Below are 24,175 nucleotides of genomic sequence, written 5' to 3'. Positions count from 1 at the left end.
AGTTTTAACAAATAATAAAAAGGTGGCTACTTAATAGAGGGTGACTTTAGTAAGAACAAGGAAACACTTGATACTTTACTCACAACTTGAGCATAAGCACTCAGATGCGATCTAAGTCATGAAAAGATGTGACGCAACCTGTAGATGGGAATGCCATCAGCCACCCAGTAGCCTGCACTGTGAAGTCTGAGTAGCACAGGGTGTCCTTTCCACTTTATTTTTTTTTTAAATTTACTCTATGGTGTTTATGGTTTAAGATGAGTTTGGTGTTAACATTTTGTGTTATAAATCAGCGTCCTTATGACGAGGGTGGTAAAAATTTGCGTGTATGTAGGACTCACAGTCTGGAACGGGCCTTCTCTTATATTCTTGAATTAGGACTTTGCCATGACCCCTGTCAGGTAGACAGGGCAGGCATGTTAGCTTTGACAGAATGAAGTGTGCCACGTATGAATCTTCCCATGGCCAAATAATGCCTAAACTGATGTCTGCTGTGCTTCCCAAAAATCAGCCCAATGATGTGGGGACAGTCCTGAGATAAAGGTGAAGTGCCGGGAAGAGGTAAGCAATCTCCTGATGGCACGTCCTCATATCTCGATTTCCTTAGCTGTGACACAGACATCCCAAGGATGCTGCATCCATTTGGGTGGCAAATGAGACAGTTCTGTTGGTGGTAAAGATCTGTGTCTGTTGGAATTCAGACTCTGGTACTGTGGCGGTTGAGGCCTTTCAGCAGAAAACTTCTGCAACCATTGATCCTAGTAGCTTTTCTAGAGGAGGGGAGTGGAGACTGGAATAAATTTACATAGAAGGATTTGTACTTTTTTACAGTATCATACATTTGTTGATTTACCTTTTTACTCTTTTCTTCTGTATTGCATACACGTGAAGCTGTCTTCACACTTGGAACACAGACTGCTGGATAACTTTTGACCTTTCGTAGTTATTCATAGTAGCATGATGGTACCATGTTGCTTTTCATGACATGTACTCATGATCTTTATTTCTATAGCATCTTTAGATTAACAGTGAAATTTTAAGGCCTTTAAAGAATATCATTTTCATCTGCATTTCTTACTTGGTTAAAGGCATACTTTTACTCTTTCTGATTGAAATTTTGTATACCTAGAAGTCAAAGAGCATCTCTTGAAAGCCAACCAGAAATTTTGACTGAGAGACATATTCGTTGTCTAAATTGTGGTCCTGTTTTGTTCATGAATTGGCCACACTTGACTCTGCTAGTTTTGAAATTCCATGTTCTACTTTATGTGTTTTGGCAATTGTATTGCTTGGCAGCAATGGCCTGTCTTCTGTGAGTATGGTAACTTTTCTTCTCCATGTTCTATCTTGGTACGTTCTTTTGGAAGACATTTGAAATGAGAATTAATTACCAAATATAAAATTCATTTCCTTCATATAAACAATAACACAGCTTATTCCTCTGTTTGGAAACAGGCAAGATTTTTTAAAATTTGTTTTTAAAGTTTCATTCATGTTTCATCCCATATTTAGAATCCTTAAGATGCGGAGAAATGCATCTTAGAATCAAGGACATAGGGCAGTGCTGCTGTGGAGCTGGTTTTATCATCTTTATCATTTTTAAGTTTACAGTTTGGTGGTAATAAATAATTTATATATATTTTTCTTCTTCATTTCTCTCACTACCCTAAAACTGAGAAAGATCTCCTTAAGGCCAACCCAGAAGCCTGTTGCTGGAGTTCCTAGGAACAATCCTGGACTGAATTCTTGCTTTAATTTTTGACAAAATTCACAAATTCTGACCTATTTTACAGATAGAACATACTTGGCCCAGGAGAAAAAATAACCATTGAAGGGTAAAAACACATTTTCCAGAATTTTTAGTTTGATATTTCACTCGGAACCATTTCCAGAGATAGAGAACAGGAATAAGTTAGCAAAGGGTAATGAAGATGAGTTTAGGGTTGGACATGTTGGAGCCATGGTGGGGCGCCCAAGAGGCAGTGGGGTATAGAAGTGTTGAACTCAGCAGAATGAGCAAAACTACAGTAGTAGATTTTTGAGACCATAAGTGAGTCACGGAACTAGGTTACATAGCCCAGCTGTGTAAGAATAGAAAAATCCAATGGACCCAATACAATTTGTTGAAAATATTGTCCTTTTCCTATGTACTTCAGAGGTACCTTTATCATAAATTAGGTAACCATATATGTTTAGGTCAATTTCTGGGATTTCTATTTTGTTCCATTGGTTAATTTTTCTCTTCTTGCACCAATACTGTAGGGTCTTAATTCCTTTAGTTTTATAATAGGGCTTGATATCTGGTGTGGTGTAAGTTTCTCAAACTTGTTCTTGAGATTTTGTTGGCCCTCTACATTCACATGTGAATTTTAAAATCAGCTTGTCTATTTCCACAACAAAAAAACCAAAAACAAACTTGCTGGGCTTCTGATTGGAATTGCATTAAATCTAGAGATTAATTTGGAAGAATTTACATCTCCTCAATATTGAGTGTTTCAGTTCAAGAATGGGGCATTTATTTAGGCCTTCTTTAATAACTCTCAGTAATATATAGTTTTTTATGTGTCTTGAACATTTTTATTAGGTTAAGTTTAGATATTGAAGTTTCTGGTGCTGTATTAGTTATTGAAAATTTTAGTGTCTAATTAGTTTTTGCTCACATACACAAATATAGTTGATTTTTTTATATTGTATCTAGCAACCTTAAAAATTTATATATTAATTCTAATAGTTTTCTGTACAACTTTTTGGAATTTCTATGAATATATCTATGAATATATTTATGAACATATCTATTCATATTTATATGACTATTATCTATAAATATCAGTTTTATTTCTTCCTTTCTAATTCTATTTTTGGTTTTTCTTTTTCTTGTTTTATTCTGCTGGCTAGGACGTCCAGTATAATGTTGAAATCCATTCAGATTTCTGTCAGATTTCTAATCTCTTGGATAAAGATTTAGTATTTCACCATTCAGGATGATGATTGCTATAAATGTTTTTGTAGATACTCTTTATCATATTAAAGAAATTATGCTCAATTCCTAGTTTTCTCAGAGTTTTTTAAATTAGGAATTGGTGTGGAATCTTATCAAAAGTTTTTTTTTGAATTTTGGGATGATCATATGATTTTCAAATGTTAAACTAACCTCATATCCCTGGAATAAGTTCAACTTTTGACTTATTGTCCTTTTTATATAAGGCTGGATTCAAAGACCATATCTGATAACTCTGCTATCTGGATCACCTATGTGTCTATTTCCATTATCTATTTGTTCCCTTGATTTTTCCTCATTTGTTTTTATTTCCTAGCATCCCTGGTGATTTTTTATTTATGAAACTCTGGACATTATTTAAGAAAAAAGTTCTAGATGCTGTTATGTCCTTCCAGACTGGAGTTAATGTTCTTCCAGAAGGCAGACAAAACATGGGCAGATCATCTTTTTCTTTTTGTTCCAGTTGATGCTGAGTTTTAGAATTTGTTAAGGCTCATCTGTTTCTGGTTTTCCCTTTCACCAGAGTTCAGTCCTTCAGGAGTTTCAGCTAAAGGTCCAGATGTTTACCAGAGCCCCTCATCCTTCGTGGACTCTGAACTCTAATTTTTTAACTCTCCAGCATTATGAGACTGTCAGAAACTCTGCTTTGCTTTTAAGCCTCTGTATGGCTTCTTTCTGCTTGTTTTCTCACTTTCTCATCCCATGTAAACACAGCTTAATATTTGGCTAATAACTCAAATGGAAATATTAGAGTTTAAGGCAGCCAGGACTTGAAGAGCCAAAGTCCTAGAGGAAAGAGACTACAAAAAAGTGGCCCCCAATTTCTATGAGATCACTTTTATGAGCTCACTTCTACGCAGGACCTTTTTTTCCTAGGACCTTAGCCCTTCACATACTAGCTTCCCTGAACTCTAGTTTATCCCTAGCCAGTGATATTGCTCAATGCTCTAGGCTGCTGCTGTTTTCTGCTTATACTGAAAACATGGCATCTATGCCTCATGCTAGGAATTAGCAAATGCCCTGAAATGAAGAGGCAACAGCAAATACAGGGCTCACCTCAATGCGTTTCCTTTCTCTCTGCGGTCTTGACCCAGCAAGGGTCGCCCGGCTTGGTTGCTCTACAAAGAATTAAAACAGGTTTGTTTTGTTGTTAATGCAGTTTCTTTAGTTGCTCTTGATGGGAATGTTAGTGTGATTCATCAGAGGTACAAGAATAAGTCCCTGAAGTATAGTATTTTTATTATTTTCATTTGGAAATCTTTTTTATGAATCCCCACAAATGTTGATATTTGATTTATTAATCAAATGATGTAGTTTTGGAAACAAGATCTGGACCCAGTAGTTGACCCAGCTTCAGGATGGAGGAGAGTAGCGTCTTTAGAAAAGTGTTGCTTATGGACTGATTGCTCTGTGGATTCTGCTGGGCTTTCAGTGCTGCCTGCTGAAATGAAACATACACATTCAACCTTTTCGGATACCTGAGATGAGTTTCTTTTTTGAAGAGAAGGGCAAATTTGAGAAAGCCAGGATGGGAGAACACTATTATAGTTTAGGTAGACGAAACTCAAAGCCTTTTATCTCTGTGCCCAGCCACACCTTTTTCTCTTTCTGTATCTGGCTTTCAGAGCTGTGACCCTGAGGGACTCCTGAAATCTTACTGCTCACTCGATAATCTCTGGCTCCCTCCGTGTGGGCCTCAGGCACTCAGTGAGCTTTTCAGTATTTGTTCCTTTGCCCTTGAAAAAAGGATAATACAACTGACCCACAGATCCGGTTATGTAACTGGTTGTTTCATCTTCCCGGTCAAGTGCATAGTCTTTATACCTGGAACCATCTACCTGAATGAAAAATAGACAGATAAATGAAGACTCAAGGGGTTACCAAACTTCATTCCTCAGCCTGTCTCGTTCTGTGCTTTGTAAGGCACAGTGTAGAAGAGAATGTTACAGAGAGGAATTGAAGTTACCGTGAAGAATTGTACACACTCAAAAGAATGCAAAAAAATTTTATGATGGGGAGGCGTCAGGGTGTGGTGGGCAGGTGTCACCGTTCTTTGAGAGCTGCTTGTCCACTTGGTAAACATGAAGAGAAAATAAAATAGGTTTTTATTTCTGAAAACCATGCCTTATGCATTTGTCGTTCATTCCTAGAAATGGATTGCTTTGGCTGCATGCATCTCCGTACCAGGTTGTCCAACTTTGTAGGAGGCAGGCCATGCTAGTGGTCAAGATTATTTTGTAAAACATCTTTTCTTAAAATCACAAGTTAACAGCACTTTTACTGTTTACCTCTTATGGTTGTTATGAAGAGCACTTAGAACAGTCAGGTACTAAACACCATATTAAGGTTTGCTATGTTAATATTCTGACAGCAGAGGGATTTACATTGGTTTGTTAAAGATGAAATAGCCATACAGAGTCAAGGTGCCTTCAATATTTGAAACATCTCTTGATACCATTTTAGCCATTGAGGTAAAAATTGGGTAATAATAATATCAAGGAGCATAAAATCAATGAAAGCTTAGCCAGTTACCTATTAATAATAATAATGTTCATTCACCCTTGTTATTCAAATCCATGTGTGTATATGTATGCAGCAGTTTATCCTACTTTGTAATGCTCTACTTTCAAATCTACTATTCTTTTTGTGTCTTTTCTGGTGATAAAAGTTGAAGCATAATCTATGTTATACCTTACATAAGGGAAAAGTACAAAACAAGGGCTTGACTAATTTTCTAAAATGTTTGATATTTTACTTTCATTCTATTTGCAAATGAAATTTTTCTTATTGCATAAAGTCAGTTCATCAGTGTATGAGTGTTGTTTTGTATCTTAATTTATCAATTCCAGACATATAAATGGCAAAAGAATATGTTGTGAAGAAATAAAGAGACAAGACCACAGAGTCCCCTTATCAGGTATTTCATAAGTCTGCTTATTTTGAAAGTATAAATTCCACTTGATCAAGGACATTTTTCTAAAAAAATGGTTTGTAATAAACACAGTTGTACTTTGACCAGGGCAGCGTGACCTTAACAGGTGTGTAGTTTGTCAGGAAGGGTCAAACCTGGGCCCCAGGAGCTCAGGTACCTCCTGCCCTTCTCCCAGAGCAAAGGAGAGAGACCCAGCGTGCTTTGCCCATGATGTTCTCTGCCTCTCGGCCCAAGGTCATATCACCAACCTGGGCAGGTGCCTTGGAGGCTGTGTGACAGGAGGGACCATGCAGGGATAATCTTGCCAGAAACACCAATTCTACAAGTCTTTGTGAATGGCTTGCTAATCAGTCAATGCTAATGCCAGGGTGAATTTTTGAAGTTTCCTAGAAATCTCTTGTTAGGCTTATTAATTTATTAAGAACTTCATTTGCCCAAGATGATCACAATAGGAGAAAAATCATGCCTTAGGGTTGGAATAACACTGAGAAAGAGTAACATTGTTATATACTTGAAGATGGGAAGCCTATTCATCATGCAAAGGTGGAGTCTATGAATTAGTTGAGAACAAAATCGTCAATAAATGCATTCAAGATTATATATTCTCTTGTTTCAAGATTTTCTTGCATGGTTTGATAACTTGAGGGTGTGTCATCTTAGTAGGGAGGTCCAAATAATCCAGTTTTGGTGGTGATTATGGCCAGACTCTAGGATTCTTTATCTGGCAGTGACACATTATTTTAGATGTGAACATCTCATCTTGACTCTGCTGAAGTAAGATTTAGGAGGGAATTAAAAGTTTGTTACATGGCAAAATCCGAGGCATCTTATTTAAGGCTATGCTTTTACAGAGTCAGGAGACTAAGAAGGCCAGACACACAGAGCGTTCTGCTTGGGAAGAGGAGGGCAAGGTCGGGCAGGTTGCTGGGGTTCCATCACCTGCAGCCACCATCAGCCACTCAGGCTGCACACACCTGCCCTGGCTCGGTATTTTCAGCCTGTATCCCATCCATTTCATGACTACCTTTTAGATACATGATGGTTAAGGGCCTGGGTTCTGGTTAAATTCTGGTTGCCCCACTTAACACCCATGGGACCTTGAGACGCTCTCTAGGGCTCCATTTCCTCAGCCGTGGAGGAGACGTCATACTAGGACTTGCCTCTCTGGCTGTCCTGAGGAATAAGGGCCCTCGGTGTGGTGCCCGTGGATTGGAAGCACGCAGTGAGTATTGGTTGTTCCTCTCTCCCGCTCAGTCCAGGTATTTGAAGTCCATGCTTTACCTCACTGTCCTCCTCCCAAAGGCCCCGAGCATCTTAGAGCCACACGTCTAAATTCAGGACTGCCTCGCTGCCACTGGGCCACCAAGAGTGGTCTTTCGAGGCTCAGCTGTTAGACTGCGTTTGTTGATCTCACAGATCTCTTAAGCAGTGAGAGCTGAAGTCATCGCACAGTCAAAAAGCTTGTCACAGAAACAACACGAATTCCTGGGGGCCACACCATGACTCAGCAGCCAAGTCAGGATGGAGACTGTTCCCACCAACGCTGGAGGTTTAGTTGCTTCTGCACAGTGGCTGTTAATCCTTCATATCAGTGTTCTTCCATCCCTGCTCCAAGTGTAGCTTCAGATTCTTGTTCTTCCTCTTAAACTCACACCTTCTTCTTCTGTCTCATTTTCGTTGCTTTCCTTGTCCTTTTTGCATGACGGCCTCTATCTCATCCCCACTTTCTCCTGGAATACGCTCCCATTTCCTTTATCACAAACCCTGCTCTGTCAAAACAAAAGCTCATCCTGGCTCCTTATAGAGAGCTGTGCTCATGCTTTGGACAGTATTTCTCTGCATCCTTATTACAAATCTCTAAGAATTAAGTGCCTGTGGCATCACTGTAAATAGCAACAATGATCCTCAGGGGTAGTTCCATACACTTCTTGTCCTTGCTTTGGGGCAACCTTATACCCTGAAATTCTCACTGGGTCTTTTATTTTTTTAGAGACAGACTCTCACTCTGTCACCTAGGCTGGAGTGCAGAGGCATGATCATAGCTCACTGCAGCCTCCAACTCCTGGGCTCAAGCCATCCTCCCACCTCAGCCTCCTGAGTAGCTGGAACTACAGGCACGCTCCACCATGCCCAGCTAACTTTTTAAATTCTTTGTAGAGATGGGGTCTTTCTGTGTTGCCCAGGCTGGTCTCAAATTCATGGCCTCAAGCGATCCTTCCACCTTGGTCTCCCAAAGTGCCGGGATTACAGGCATGAGCCACTGTGCCTGGTAGTCACTGGGTCTTGATACCAGAGTGCCAGAGCCACATTCTGCCCTGTGACATGAATGTGTCCTATGCTTCCTTTGGGTCCGGGGCTACTTTCCCACAATGCTGTTCACATTGTCTGTGTTATTTCTGGATAAGAGTCTTCTACTGCCTTCCAGAAGAGAATTTATGTCTTTTTACATCTGAACTTCAAAGCGTTGGACTTGCAGTCCCCTCGTGCTGTTTTCCATGAACACCCCCTGTCTCCTGGCTCCCAGTGGTTACCTCAGTAATGGGGGGTGATTTGTCACTGTGGGGGAGCCCTATCCACATCGGAGAGTGCTTTAAATGTGGCAGTCTTGAGTGTGGCCCCCCACGGACTGTGGGAAGCAGCTGAGTAAACGACTGCTAGCCGTACCTACTGTTTATACTTGGAAAAGATGACAATAGAGCTCCCTTCTAACTCCAAGCAGCCATGTAAGCAGGAAAAATGTTTGCTCCTCCTCTGACAAAGCTAAAAATTTTAACTTGGTGTTTCACGGGCCTCATAAATATTTGATTGAATAGAGATGAGTTTCATTCGTCATGGGTCATCTTTGGTAATAATCTCAAAAGGCAGTATGTCATTATGTCATTATGGAAAATTCTTTGAATCCAAAACCAAGTCTTGGTTCTTGCACTTACTAGCTTGAGACCTTGGCCATGTGACTATTAACCTCACGTCCAAGTCTGTTTCCCCAGCTGTGAAATGGGGATAACGATACTTTACCTAGCTTTTAGGATCGTCGTAAGGACCAAGCAAAGTGAAGTAGATGAAAGCACTGTGTAACTTATTTAGGTGTGTGCTGTTATTATCGTGATGCTCCTCTTAAGTTTAGTACTTTTTTTTTTTCTGGAGATAGAGTCTTGCTCTGTCACCCAGGCTAGAGTGCAATGGCGTCGTCATAGCTCACAGCAACCTCAAACTCCTCGGCTCAAGCAATCCTCCTGCCTCAGCCTCCTGCATATCTGGGACTATAGGTGCACACCACCTATAGCCTGGCTAATTTTTGTATTTTTTGTGGAGATAGGGTCTTGCACTTGCTCAGGCTGGTCTCAAACTCCTGCCCTCAAGCAGTCCTTCCACTGTGGCTTCCCGGTGGGAAGGATTATAGGTATGAGCCACCACACCCGGCCAAGTTTAGTACTTTTAATTCTAGTTGTTTTCCTATCCCTGTAAGATATTGCAGCAAAATATTTCCACACTGGGAGATCTGAATCTTTCTGTGGCCAAGATATTCTCCTCCTTGTCACAGGAATCCCAGGCCATTTCACGCAGAAGGCCCTGGGATGTAAACTCAGATTCACATTGTCACTGAAACACATGAAGGTGACAGTCCCCTGACACTACCATGAAATGTGGGTGAACAGAAAGAAACCTTCGCACCACCTTCCCACAACCCCTGGGGTTACATTTGTTGAAAACTGCGAAAAATATAAAAATATTCCCTGTGGAACCCAGTGGAAGGAATGGACTCTGTGACTTTGCCTCAGAGAACCGCAGCCACAGCTCACAGCTGTGCTGGGACGAACTTTAAAATCACTCAGCATCCAGCCCTGCTGACACAGTGCATATGCACAAGGACCTGACGCCCACTGTAGACCTTTAATAGCCTCAACTAAAAGAAAAGAACGGATGATTACTCAGAAATGTGATGTGGCTTCTTGTTTCTCCTTATTTCACAGAAACTAACACGTAGATTTTGAGGTCCTAATTAAAAAAAAAAAAAAAAGCAACGCCCCACCTTGTAAATGCTCACACGAATCCTGATTTTGATATTTCCTTAACCCCGTTACTCACTGCCTCCCGCTTCCCTCCATTCAGAGTTTACTAGCCATAAAGTAAGCTGTTCACTAATAGTATTACAAATACATAAAATAATCCAATAATAAAGTAAGTATTAAAACACAAAATAACATCTATCTGTAACTTATCCTCATTCCAAAATAAGATGTGGCGGAAGCAGCGGGCGCGAGGGCTGCCCCGATTTCCGTGAAGCGCCTTGTCGCGTGTTCCCGTCTCTCCTAACTGTGTCGTGCCCACGTGCTCCGACTGGGCATCGTGTGTCCCGACGCTGACACGCGGCGGAGTGGCACTGGGGGGCCGGGCGGGCGCCACTCACCGCGCTGTCTTCTTTCTTTGTTTCAGAGACTCTGACCTGTTTTTGTTGGACACCCGCATCGTGTGGGCCTCAGAAGAAGGCTGGCTGGAGTTTGACATCACGGCCACTAGCAATCTGTGGGTCGTGACCCCACAGCACAACATGGGGCTCCAGCTGAGCGTGGTGACGCGGGACGGTAAGTGTTGGCGCGCTCGCCGCCCGAGTCCCGCAAGTCGTCGTTTCCGGTTCGTTTCCTTTGCGGCAGTCGCGGCAGAACCGTGGTTCATAGTCAGGTTCTCAGCTCCGGGAGGGCCTCGTTTACGGTCCCCTCGTGACTGCTGTTGAGAGCCAAAGCCTTTCCCTGAGGTATTCTAGAAGGGACTTGGAGCCACATCCCCCCAGAGGGTGGTCAGGGCGCGGAGAGGGACGATGAGAGGACAGCTGTCCCAGGCAAAGGCAGAAGGAGGGACATCGCAGGTGTATCCCTTTAGCTCCCGAGGAGCAGGTTTGCCCAGGGACCCTCCAGTGCCCCGCCGCTCCGGGTCCCCAGTGCTGATCGCGCCCCCCAGGGGCCCTCAGGCTGTGCAGGCTCGGCGCGTGGGGTCGCCTCACTGGTTGAGAAGAAATACGCTAGGAAGAAAGAGTGACTGCAGGCGAATAGACTAGCAGAGACGCGGCAGCCCAGGAGTTCATGCCACTGCTCGGTGGGATTCCCGTGCCTTTGAGGGAAGGCTTTGGCTCTGCCCCTGCGCAGGGCGCTGTCTGGGGTTTGAGAACGCAGGGTTTTCTTCCTCACGCTCATTCTTTACTGTTAGCACTTTGGGGGACCAGGAAGTGTCCCTTAACTGCACAGCTGCGGGGTAAGTTTCCGTGCAATAAAGCGAAGTGCAATTTGGTTTGCGTTCAAGGAGTCCACATCCACCCCCGGGCCGCGGGCCTGGTGGGCAGAGACGGCCCCTATGACAAGCAGCCCTTCATGGTGGCCTTCTTCAAAGTGAGCGAGGTCCACGTGCGCTCCACCAGGTCAGCCTCCGGCCGGCGCCGGCAGCAGAGCCGCAACCGCTCCACCCAGTCCCAGGACGTGTCCCGGGTCTCCAGCGCTTCAGGTAGGTTTGGGGGAGCCGGTCTTCCAGGAGGCCTTGTTGGCCTCAGTGAGAATAAACATCGTGCTCGTGGTCCCAGATGTTGAGCAACTTCTGCACAACAAATGCAAAGTCCTGTCGGGTATCCTAGGGATTATGGGGCCTTATCATGGTCACCGATCATCTGGGGGGGTTCCCAGGGCCCCCAGGGTGGAACACTTGTTACCTGAAGTCTGAGTGTGCAGGCTGCAGGCATCGTGACTACCTGTTTATCAGATAAGCATCCCTCTGGTTGATTGGGTTTCTCTAAGTCTTTTTTCATTCCCATCAAAACCCTGGGACCACCTGGATTTTTTTCTAATTGTGTTATGCCTAGAGTGTTGTGATGTGCAAACAAACTTGGTACATTTGTGTAATAGGGACTTGTATTTGTCAGCACTCTTGGCTGGAAGAGTTGGAAAGTCAGCTCCAACAGCCCTCTAGGGTAGGTTTTATTGGCTCACTTAAGTGAGAAGTTCAGGGGTTCCAGCTTTAGGCATGGCTGGGTCCATGGGCTTGGATGATACCAGGAATCTCTCTTCTCTTTTTCTGTTTTCCTTTGTTGGTGGCATTCTGAGAAAGACTGTCTCTATATGGTGGCCAGGAAGGCAACCAGGGGTTCCAGGATTTTGTTGCTCTTGGCAACCTCAACCTCAGACAGAGAGCCCTTCTTCAGCCGAAAGCCAGGCATGACTCTCGTTGGCTTGGCTTGGGTGGTGTGCCCCACCCTGGAGCTAGGCAATGAGATCAATCCCACCGCCCAGAACAGGCAAGTTCAAAGGGCAAGGGAGAGGAACCAGCCCTGACTGCTGAGTGTCAGTTCAGCGGTCCTTCAGAAGTGTTCCCTCAATGGCCGTGCCTTTTTTGGAGATGGGGTGGAAGTGCACTCATGGATACACGGGACGGGGTAGGGGGTAGATGTTCCCTTCTGCCAGCCAGTCACATAGCTAGTAAGTAGGGAATTGAAACTCAGACATTTCTGACTCTAAAGCCAGTGTGAGTTCTGGGGTTCCTTTGGCTGCTTAAAGAACGTGGGAGTCAAGCATGAAGTCAAGGATTTGCAGTGGGGGGATTTGCAGGCAGAGAACTTGCTACCTTGTGACTCTGGACAAACCTACTCCATTTCAGCTTCAGTTTACTCATCTATAAGGTGAAGATGATGAATACCTTGCAGATTTTCTGAGATTAGATGAAAAGCATCAAAATCTGGCTCATGATAGCCCTCAAAGATCAGTTACATCCAGTTATAGGAAGTAGGTTGTCAGGGCATATGCTGGGACCCCAGGAAAGGAAGGGAGACACTTCTGGAAGACACATTAATTCTTCCAGGTGACTGTATATACGTGTCCTTTTCAGGCCAGAAAGAGTTAATGCCGCCTCTCAAGATACCTAATCTTTCTCTGGGAGGAAGAGACTGCATTTTAGATTCTGACTTAATGAGCTGTCTCTTTTACCAGTACCGTGGAACTTGAGGATCCACCACCCAGTGTGATGTGACATTTTGCTGCTTGTCATCCTGGTGTTTCCTGGAAGCCTTGCACAGCATGGGTGTTCCTGTGTTTACCACCAGAAACAGTCAGGGCTGGAGTTTTTGAAAAAGGAGGAGAAATGCTTGCCTTCCTTGATTGACTTCAGAGGCAGCCTGCTGAACAGAGTTAATAATCTCTGTGTTTTCCTCCGGGGTACGATGCTGAAGTCTGCCAGTGGTAGGCTTCAATTTATTAATGAACTGTGGTCAGTGTTATATGGGGACCTCAGACATGGAGGCATCTCTTGAAATGCTGATTGCTTTTTAAAATTAAAATTTCACTTGATTTATTCAGCATCTCCTTCTCCACAGCCCTGTCCACCCCGGCCCACCCAATATACACACCAGTGTTTTTAAATTGAAAAAACAATTTAAACTGTTGTGCCTAATTCGGGTTTAAGCAATGTCACCCAATTATTATTTTCCAAGCCCCTTTCAAGTATTTTTTTCCAGTTTGATGAGTTTAAATTAAATATGGATATGAAAATTGATCTAATTTATAATAAGATACGACAGTCTCTGTTTTTCTCTCCGTTGGGCTCCCCACATCCCAGCACAGTACTGCCAAGTTTCCTTTGCTCTTTTCAGCAAGAGCTAAGGCAAGAGAGTTCATAGCAAGTCCCTCTGGCCTCACCTATTTAAAAGCCCCCAAGAGAGCCTTACTACGAAGGATTCTTCCTCCTCCTCTCTTCAAAGCTCCTCTCAAGTGATCTGAGAGATTGCTTGTGTCTGGCCCACTGAGGTGCTGCTTTCGATATTTGGCTCCTTCTGTATTTATTCTTCTGTTAATGGGAGTGGGCGAGCAGAGGAAGGGATTTCCGGAAGGATGGTGTGCTACCTGGAGAAGTGGGCTGTCTGGCTTTCTCTCCTTTGTGGGTCCAGATGTTGCTGGGCCTTTGTGAACCAGGTAGATGTTGCAGAGACAGAAGAGTCGTGCTGTCTGGCGTGACCGCAGTCTCTGGCAGACTTCCCCTTGTAAATCTTTAGGGAGGTGGAAGGAAGAGATTGCTTTGCCTCTGCTGCCCCCTTCTTCCACAGTTGCTCCCAAGGAACTGATAGTTCTCCACTGAAACAACCACCACCAGGAGTAGCCCACCGGGATTGTCCTGCATCTGGGTAAAGAAGTTAACATCATTCATCAAATTGCCTGTCATCAGGGTGACATGTGGCGGGGAAATAAGTGGCTATTTTTGGAACTGAGCTGTCTGTCTGTGCCTGAGACAGCAGGGCTAGTCCACAACAGCGGAGAGGCCAAGAGCCCCACCACCCACCGAAATCTACTCTAACGTTTGTACTTGGCTTTCAAGCTGGACTTTGCAAACGCGTGCACTGGACCGTGGGTTTGGATCGAAGTCTCCCTGGATGGTTTGCACTTGCCCTTGCTTCTCTGCAGCTGTCGGCTCCGAGTGAAGGCTACATGTTGGCTGTGTTACACTTCTCCAGGGGGCTTGGATAGTCTGCACAGTATCGTTTATCATTTTTACACATTTTACTAGTTGTGGTGCAAGCTGTCCTGTGCAGCCCACTGGGGATTCTAATGAACCTGGCACTTCCTTTCCAGCCCTCATTTTTCACTAGCCTGCTGCGCCAACAGCACCTGCCCTTGGGTTCTATAGCTCCAGCTTGGTGGTCTCTTTCTACTTGGTGCCATTCACCCCCTTTTATGGTAGCTTCCTCTTGGGGTTCATTGCTTTGTCTTCTGGGGCACTGTGACACCACTTGGCCAATCTACTACAAGGTCCATGAACAAATGGCCTTGAAAGATGATTCCATTTGGTGATTCTAAATTCTGATCTGGCTAATTTTCCAGGATGTTTCCAAGACATCTTTGGGGAGGGTGGGTAGTTCATGCAACTTCAAGTCAGCCAGTGAATCGGAGGTTTTCGGCCACGTCAACTAAGCTGGCTGCTGACACTGTGACTTAGAAGTCTTTGTTTTGGCAGATGACAGTTTAGAAACATCATCTGCCACTTTTAACAATTCATGTAAAATTGGAGTAGCCTCTTTTATTCTTTTTTTTGTTTGTTTTTGAGACAGAGTCTCGCTGTGTTGCCCAGGCTAGAGTGAGTGCCGTGGCGTCAGCCTCGCTCACAGCAACCTCAAACTCCTGGGCTCAAGCGATCCTACTGCCTCAGCCTCCCCAGTAGCTGGGACTACCGGCATGTGACACCATGCCCGGCTAATTTTTTCTATGTATATATTTTAGTTGGCCAGATAATTTCTTTCTGTTTTTAGTAGAGACAGGGTCTCACTCTTGCTCAGGCTGGTCTCGAACTCCTGACCTCGAGCAATCCACCCGCCTTGGCCTCCCAGAGTGCTAGGATTACAGGCGTGAGCCACCGCACCCGGCCTATCTCTTTTATTCTTGATGTTTATGTTGTCACTACCCAGCTCTGACAACTGTCTGTGAACCCAACAACCTCTCAAGACCCTTTGGGATGAGTCCGTCATTGCGCCAGTGCTACCTGTCAGTGTTGCTCATGGTACCTTCTTCCAGCTCTTTCCCACCCATCCAAACACGTATCTTTAAGGACTCCAGGGAAAAAAATGTGGCTCTGGTGTACATTTAGGTATACTGTTGACCTCATTGATAGTTCATAGCTCTATTCCTTCAGCTTCCTAATCAGGACCGTTCAGTATGCTTCCAGCATGAGAAAGGGAACCAGAATTCATCTCTTACAAAACTACTGTGTGAGAACTTTATTGTAACTATGCAGTTTTTTGCTCTAGATTTTAAGGAACTCCAGTGCACAGACTGGGGGTCTTGTTTTTACAGTGTTCCCTCTACCCTGTCCTTGGCGTCCATGGGTTGGGGGTGCCAAAGCTGAGTGGTTGGCCCAGCATGGCCATCCAAAGCTTGGGGAAAATAGACACAGCTCAGAACTGTGAATTAGCAGTTTGCAGTTCTTCCAAAACGTTGAGAATTTTACTTTGTCACTTTGATCCTAAATGAAAATTTTAGGGCCTCCAGCTTGGTCTCCAGATGTCTTCGTTAAGAAGTAGAGGCTTGTTCGGGGCCTCCTAAATGAAATCAAACTATAATTCTCCACAGATGTAAAGGGCAGGCATGGCCTATGGTGACTGAAAGGAGGGAATCATTTCAAACTCCACTTTCAGCACGCTCGACCCTCATTGACCATGAAGCGTCTTCAGGACAGTAGTTATCCAGAAGTGAAGCAGACTGGAAAGTTCCCTTCTAGCTCATTCCGAGGTTAACCAAACGGCAGCTGTGCTAAGAGGCAGTGATAAGGAGGCATAAGCAAGATGCCTAAATAATCCCCCAATCGTTACCAACCCCAACCATTACCAACCGGGTACCGGGGCCTGGAGGCTCAGTCTAGGAGGTGGCAGAGGGTACAGAAGGTGCTCAGAGCTCAGTCTCCTTAAAGACTTTGTGTATTTTCAAGACAAGTAGTTCCATATTCTTTTAGAATCAAGACAAAAGCTGAGAATACACCAAAGTCCTGCCAGGATTAAATGGGGCCTCGTGAGATGTTGAAATCCCGGAGCCTCCTTGTTGCCTCTGGTGCCAACCATCCAGGTTGTGAACAAAGTCTAGTCTTTGCAAGTGAAGCCATCCCCCAAACCCGCTGAGAAATGATTGACACCAGAAATCAGAACCCAGCGTGGTCCCCAGCCTCTACCGTGTCAGTGACACAGGGAACCGGCCCCTCCAGCCTGCTCCTTGATGGCGCTATTGATTCTGCCAGGGCGCGTGGGAGCCAGAGGCTTGTTTGGGATGAGACAGGCCCGATGAGGCCCAGGGATACGCAAAGAGTGGCCAGGCCCATGAAGATAGAGGTGCCACTTGAACAGCCACTATATAGTCCTTGCCCTTGTCATTTTAGGAGAGGTGGGAAATAAAAGCAGTGAACTGTTCCCTCTACAAAACAAGTTTCCTTTGGAAAGAGTTTGTAGCCTGAGCTCAGAAAAGCTGGGAAATGTGGCATGGAGCTTGCTGCTTTGTCCCGAGCTCCTGCCGCGCTGGTATTTTTCTGGCTGTGTGTGACCTGCTGAGCAGGGACAGCCCGGCTGAGCTGGCGGGGCTGCAGGGTCAGCCTGTGGCGGCCAAGTAGCCCCTCTGCAGAAGCCCCTGCCCAGGAGGCAGCTTCCTGCCCACCTCTCTCACTCTCCTTCCCTCCCCCCTGGTTTCTATGGTGACTTTGTCTCTTTTCTGCCTTTGTTTCCCTCCCCGATCTTCCCCTTTGTTTCTCTCTCCCTCTCCTCTACTGAGGTTGGAAAGAACAGTGGGCGGGCTGCCCAGGCCTCTGGAACCAGGCTGGGCTTTGGCTGCTGCAACTCAGGTGCACCTGTCCCACCCCCTGGAGCTCGAGCCGTGTTGGCAGCTGCAGCGTGTGCCGTGGCTGCGTGGCCTCAGCCCAGGGTGCAGCCTCCCTGCCCACTGCCTGCCCTGAAGGTCAGGACACGGCTATGCCCTACCCCCGCTCCCAGGGCTCGTCCCCCTGGGGATCTCATGGCCTTCGGTGCCAGGGCAGCCTGCGTGTCGCTGGCCTCTCATGGTTCCTATCGGTTCCGCTTCAGGAATAAACCGACGGTGGGTGCCAGCTCTCCCATAACGTGGCTCCTCTGCACCTCGCTGTGTGTGCGCTTTTCAGGAGGACCAAATGCAAAGGACGCTGGATGGAATTAACCCAGATGTCCTTCTTAGGGTGGTGGGGTGTGACCCCATATTCAAGGTACAGACAGCATTCAGGGTATAACCAGTGTACCGTGCACGTGGCCGCTGCCTGGGTTGTGGCTCAGCCGTTGGGCATGAATGGGACACTTCTGCCGGCTTCACTGTTGGGAAGGCCTGAATGAGATGCCAACCTCCCTCGGCAAAGTATTGGGAAAATACAGGCTTAAAAACGGACACATTTGGGGTACTCCATCCTGGACCTCTCTGCCCAGCTGTGTTGTGCTTCCACGAGGGACTGTGTCTGTCTCTGCCGGTCACTTTACCTTTCCCACTGCAGAGTGTGGAAGTTCTCGCTGAAGGATCTTCTAGAAGGAAAGCAGGTAGGTCTGTCTTGGATATTTAAAGTTTATCCCCAGTCCCCTAAAGGAGCTTTTGAAACTTCCTGTGTGATGGGCCCCACCTGTCGCACACTATGAGATAAAATCATTTAAATCTCATGTACAAAACCATTTTTTTCATACAAATACTTGGGTTTTTTTGTTTGTTTTGCTTTGCTTTGGGGGGAATTATAAAGGATCACAAAATGTTTTTTGCTTAAGTGGCTTTAGGAAAAATTAAAAGTCAGGTCTGTTGCCACAAAAAAAAAATTAAAAATAAATCTCCATTTAAAATCCATGTTTAAATGTCTATAATGCTCATTTGGAGAAGACAGGAAGGACTTGGGCATTTTAATACCAATCATATCTGAAGGTTTCCCCACAAAAGGCGATGGAAAAGGGAGACCTTTCACTCTGCAAAAGGCAATTCAGATATTATGTATCCGAAGCTCAAACCTGTGGTGAGGGATGTTTCTCTCCTGCTTCGGAGTAGACTCGGGCGTTACCTTCCGGTTAGGGAAGAAGTTCGTCCTGGGGGTTTCTGTGATGGTGAGATTTGGTCACTGGATCACCGAACAGTATTTTTGCCCAAACCCACCCATGGCTCGGCCCTGCTCGTCCAGGCCGCCCCGGGGAGCCGGGCGGAACCCCGGCGGGGCTGCTGGGCGCGTGCCCTGCCCTCCACGTTTGTGTCAGCTGGTCAGAGGACTGGATTTCACCTTCTGTGCTCAACTTTGAAAAAGCTGGTCCCTTGAAAAAAGCTTTTTTCCTTGAAATTTTTTTGAATTTTTTTTTTTTTTTTTTGAATTTCAAAGATTCTTCAGGCTGAGTAGGACCAAGATTGGGCCGTCACTGCAGCTGTGCCCTGCCGATGCCCAGGGCCCCCCCCCCCCCCCCCGGGCTCTGTGTCTGGGGGTGGTAACAGCATCACCCGTGTGTGACCCTCTGTCTGGAGGGCGGCAGCTCTGGGTCCCCTGGCCGCAGGCTCACCCGGACCACGGGACCGTCCTCAATGACTCCGACTCCTGGTCTGGGCTTGGGCTCCGAACTCTGAGCTTCAGAGAAACTCCCTGGTAATTCTGCGATTCGGGTGCCGCCCCCCACAGGTCAGACGCGGAGGACTGCTGTCCCGGACACAGGCCTGCCTTAGATCGGGGGCTGTTTCTCTGGGGTTTTTGGTTTTTGCTTCTCCCCAGCACTCTACCTTCCCGTCTTGGCCCTGCCGTGGACTGGTGAGCCTGTTTGGACAGAGCTATGCGACCTTCCTTCCTCCCACTGAAGCGGGATGTTCCTGGGAAATTATAACTGCATAAATTTTTACTGGCCCTCTTTAGACCATTCATCTAAACAAATACCAAGTACGATGGCAGTGAGGGGAAAGTTTTTCTGCAATCTGTCAATCTGTTAAAAAAAAGCGTGTCAGTGTAATTCCACGTGGAAACCAGGGTACCGGCCCCGCGCGGCAGACGCGAGCATTCCGAGGAGCGTGGACCTTCACAAATATCTACACGTTCTTTGCCAGCACTGAGCATGGAGCTACAAGGAAACTTGGGCATGGCCTGAGAGTATCTGTAGGAAGAAAAACAAGAGAGTAGAATTCCTCCCTTTCCTCTCTCTGGCCCTTAACAAAAATGTCAGTGTCTAGCTCTAAAAGAAATGGCTGTTCTGACAGAGAAAGTTCTCTTTGTTGAGCACTGAGTCAACTCAACAGCAGGTTCACAGAAAACTAGAACTGAAGTTAGGAGCGAGCCCCTTCGACTATGTCATCGTGATTCTGACCAGAAAAAGAAACTGGAAGTCCAGACGGGAAGAGGTTGTCCCTGCCTGTGTTCTGAGGACAGTTCTTCAGCACCAACTGGGCATCCTATGAGTCAGTTCTGACAGTGGCCACCTGGAGTTAGTGCCGACCCCACAAGTCAAAGGGCCAGGTCCCCAGTGAAAGTGTCCTCATTTCAGACACCAGCTCAGCAGCTCAGAGCTTGCCTTCCGGACAACAAATGGACACAGGCAATCCTGATACTCAGGCCACGATGGCGTCACTGCGTTCATGATTTTTCCTGATGACCACAAAGGGAAGTGATGGCGACAGCAATGGCGTTCCCCTGTCATTCCTGCACATAAATGTTACGCTTGCTCCTTTGTCCCTGGCAGCTCCTCCTCATCATGGGACCCACAGTCTCTCTGCTCCTCTTGAATCTGGTGAGGAAGGTGCCTGTGGCTGCCACCGCAGGTCTCTAGTGGCCACTTATTCAAATGCTAATTTCCTCCAGAAACACCTCATAGACATGCAAAAATGCTTTACCAGCTAACTGGGCATCCTCTACCCCAGAGGAGTTGACACATCAGGTTAACCATCACAGCGCTCTTTACTGAACAGTAGCAACAGACTCTAATTAACGTAAAGAGACAAATAAGGGTATCAGGGAACTCATCCAAGAGAACCAGAGAACTTCATGGAATCAAGGCCCAGCTCGGATCTATCTGGTCATGGGGACAACGTGCTTTGGATACCATACCTGGGCCATCACCCTGGACCCTAGCTGCCATGCCACCCATTCTTGATCTCACCTTTGAGTCGCTCCCTCAAGTTATGTAGTACAGGGTGTGTGTGTGGTTAGCTTTGAGGAAGTCATGAGCCTCTACTGCAGCTGCGGACGGGGTAGAGGGGAGTGATCTGTCACGGGAAATGGGGCTGATTCTCACCTGTCTAGAGATCCCCTCAAGTGAGAGGTGTTCCTGAAAGCTACGTGGCCAACTATAAATATCCACAACAGCTGGGTGTGGAATTCTAGGTTGATGGCATCAATTTTATGATATTATTTAATTTTCCAATGTGTATTTTTGTTAACAAGTTTGCTATCGATCTACTTTGCTATCCTTTGTAGGTAATTTTCTTTTTAATCTCTGGGGTGCTTTTTAAGAATTTCTCTATGTATTTGATATATTACAGTTTCATCAGATGTGGCTAGATAGGAATTTATTTGGTCTATTCAGGACTATTGTGCCTTTGCAATTTAAAGGTGTTTGCCTTTCTTCAGTTCTACTGTAGAAAATTCCCAGCCATTGTGTCATCAAATATTACTTCTCCCCCATTACTGTCTTCATAAATTCCTATTTAGAAACACGTTGGACTTTTCATTCTATCTTCCGTGTCTCTTTACAGAGAGATAAACCTATTTTCTGGCCATTTGACTCTGCTATATTTGAAGAGGTTTGTTCAAATATATTGTATAATGCCTTAAACAACCAATGTTCTTTTTCATTATCTACCTGTTCTTTTTTCATGTTTCCCCCCCATAATGTTCTTGTTTTTGGGTTTCTAGTCCTTCTTTTATCCCTTCTATTAATGTAGGTATTCTTCCTTTACAGCCTTGTTCAGAGACTACTCTCACCTGCAGTCTCTGGAGTCTGTGAATCCTCTCCCTCATTCCAGCTCTCCTCTTCAGAGGCTGTTTTGTGTGGCTGTTTTTTTTTTTTGTTGTTGAGGGGTTATTTTCAGCAGGAAGTTTTTGTCTCGTGGTGGTGGTGGTTGGTTGGTTGGTTTTCGTGGAGAGAAGTGTCCTCGGTACCCGGCAGGGTGAAGGTTTCCGTCCAGTGCTGCTGCGGGGCTGGAGCTGGAGCTACAGTTAGGGTGGTCCTGTGAGCTGAGGTGGGCAGGTGGGAAGAATGAACAGATTTAGAATTGGAAAACCATCTCAAAATGCAGTCCCATCTCTCATTCCGGTATAGGTCACTGACTTGGCTTACTGTTTGTCTCTTTCCCTTATAAAAATCATAAAATCTGTATGTTCTCTCCTGCTTCAGGGCCAGGAAGTCCAGGAGTGCAAATAAGAAAATCCAGTTCAAACAGGATTTCACCCATTAGGTGACTTAGTGGCTTATGTCATTGAGGGGGCGGAGGTAGCCTGAAGATGATGTGGGCTCTGATGTCCGCTGACATCCCCGTTAGATGAAGAACCTCTCTCTGAAGTTTCCTCCTTCCCGTCATCTCTCTGCCCTCTCTGGCATGCCAAACACAGCTGCAGGCTGATTAGTCCTTTAGAGTCACAGCTCTAAATATGTCACTCTGTGGCTCAGAAACCTCCAGAGGCTCACTCCGTGCCTCTGGCAGGAAGTCCTCGTCACTGTGGTCAGCACCCTAGGCCACCCATTTCTCCAGCTTTATCCCACCTGCCGCCTCCTCACGTGTCCTGGAATCCATCCTAACGTGGTGGCTCTTCTTCTCTCGCTCCTGCTCACCTGCCCCTCTGTGTGCTCCCGGTGGCATCTACCTGTGGTCCTGGCGCGTAGCATCCATATTCTGACTTGTATTTGAGTTCCTGTGTACATGTCTCACACCATCCCTTGAATCTCTAAGTTCTCGGAGGAGGGAAGCCCTGTCTGACTCATCTTCTGCTTCTCCTGGTGCCAGGCAGAAAGCGTGTCACAGAAGAGCTGCTCCGACTGGCCTCGATGAATCAGTGATTAGGTTAAACCAGGCTAGTGGCTCTTTCCTGTGGCGCGTGGAGTGGGTGTAAACACTTCAACGGTGTCACAGAGAACTGCTGGCTTAGGAGCTGTTGCATTAGTGCAAAAGGGCTCAACCCTGGCAGTGAGGCTGGAGTACGACAGGAGAGCGCATGGCCCTGCACGTGTCCCCTTCTCTCCACCCCGCCCCCGTTTCTGGGCTTCCTACGTAGGCCTTGCCCGTTCCACTTTTTTCAGGATACTGTCCTGGCCCAGTAGCTCCCTTGAAAGCCCCTGTGCAACTTCAGGAGGGTTCCCATTTGAAATACAGCAAGTCCCTCCTGGTACCATCTGATCATGCGAACGTGATGTCTTCCAAGTCTTGCCCCTGAGGGGTGTCCTGGGCCCGTCCTCCACAGGCCTTGCACGCAGCAGGGCTCACAGCATGCCTCTGTTGCTCCAAGGTCTCTGAGCCCACACGTGCCCAGTAGACCCCAGAGTGGACAACACAGAGCACACAAAATGTTCACGCAAATAATCAGGAACCCGATGGAGCTGTCGAGTGACCGAATCTGTGCCTGGCAGGGGCCTCATTCATGGCTCTCCTGAGTCGAGTATGGAGCCTGGCACATGGCAAACCCTCCCCATTAAGTATTCAAATGAAGGAATGAATGAGCTAATGGGCACATCTTTTGATCTCTTCCGACAGATTACAACAGCAGTGAACTGAAAACAGCCTGCAGGAAGCATGAGCTTTATGTGAGCTTCCAGGACCTGGGCTGGCAGGTGAGCTCTCTGGATGAGAGGAACAAAGGTCCTTTCTCGGCAGTTTCTTCTCATCTGAACAGCAGCAGCTGTCACCAAAAACCTAGAGCTGTAGGGCTGAGATGCTTTCTTCCGTGGAAGCACTGAGGAGCCCTCGAGAGCGCTCAGGCTCCTGGGGTGGGGCAGAGGAGGGCCCGGCCCCCTGGGGTGCACCAAGCACCCACAGCCACCTTGCTAGGGCTCCCCGGCTCTATGATCCAGTAGCCACAGTTCCCAGAACTCTTACCTCATTCTCTCAAAGACCACAGGGCATATTTATTTGGGCATTCAAACACATTTTAATTGTGTTTTGAGACAGGGTTGACTTTTCAATGGCTATAAATTGGCTCACTCACCCAGCGTACCCAGAAGAGCAGATGTTTTGATCCGTACCTGAGAGCTACCACCAGTTTGTAAGAAAAGCCGCACATTTAGGTGATGAGCGACAGAAGGTAGTTTCCGTATACAGGTGGCATCACTTCATTGGGAGCAATGTCGGTTCCTGTTCAGGCTCCTCGGGGCCAAGGACACGGAGCCGGCCCAGGCACCTTTCCAGGCCTAACAGCCGGCAGCAGCTGCGGCCGTGTGTGACTGTCGCGGGAGCGAGGTTTCTGCAGTCAGACCCACCAGGTTCATCTCCCAGTTCTGCCACTCGCATGTGAACTTGGACAAACCCCTCAGTCTGCTGCATCTGTCCCCTTGCCTTCTCGCAGCGTTACTGAGAGCACAGATGCTGTGAGAAGCGTGTATTAATCGTTTGTTGCTCCCTTTTGCTTTAAACGAAGGACTGGATCATTGCACCCAAGGGCTATGCCGCCAACTACTGTGACGGAGAATGCTCCTTCCCCCTCAATGCGCACATGAACGCCACCAACCACGCGATCGTGCAGACCCTGGTGAGCTCCGGGACTTTTCATCTTCTACGTAGGGTCACAAGCTGAGA

At 46.3% G+C, this 24,175-nt stretch overlaps 1 protein-coding gene across 1 annotated transcript in view; it reads left to right on the top strand.

The window, feature by feature from the left end:
• Window positions 1-24,175, top strand: part of BMP6 (bone morphogenetic protein 6) — a 136,889-nt gene that overhangs the window by 111,119 nt on the left and 1,595 nt on the right. The window contains exons 3-6 of the mRNA XM_045551715.1: window positions 10,365-10,513; window positions 11,226-11,423; window positions 23,138-23,214; window positions 24,018-24,128. Coding sequence (XP_045407671.1) covers window positions 10,365-10,513; window positions 11,226-11,423; window positions 23,138-23,214; window positions 24,018-24,128 — 535 coding nt within the window. The remainder of the gene's footprint in view (window positions 1-10,364; window positions 10,514-11,225; window positions 11,424-23,137; window positions 23,215-24,017; window positions 24,129-24,175) is intronic.

Source organism: Lemur catta, chromosome 5 (assembly GCF_020740605.2).
Source record: "Lemur catta isolate mLemCat1 chromosome 5, mLemCat1.pri, whole genome shotgun sequence".
NCBI classification, from domain to species: Eukaryota; Metazoa; Chordata; class Mammalia; order Primates; family Lemuridae; genus Lemur; species Lemur catta.
The sequence above is the reverse complement of the archived record's forward strand: the minus strand, read 5'-3'. Positions and strand labels throughout refer to the sequence as shown.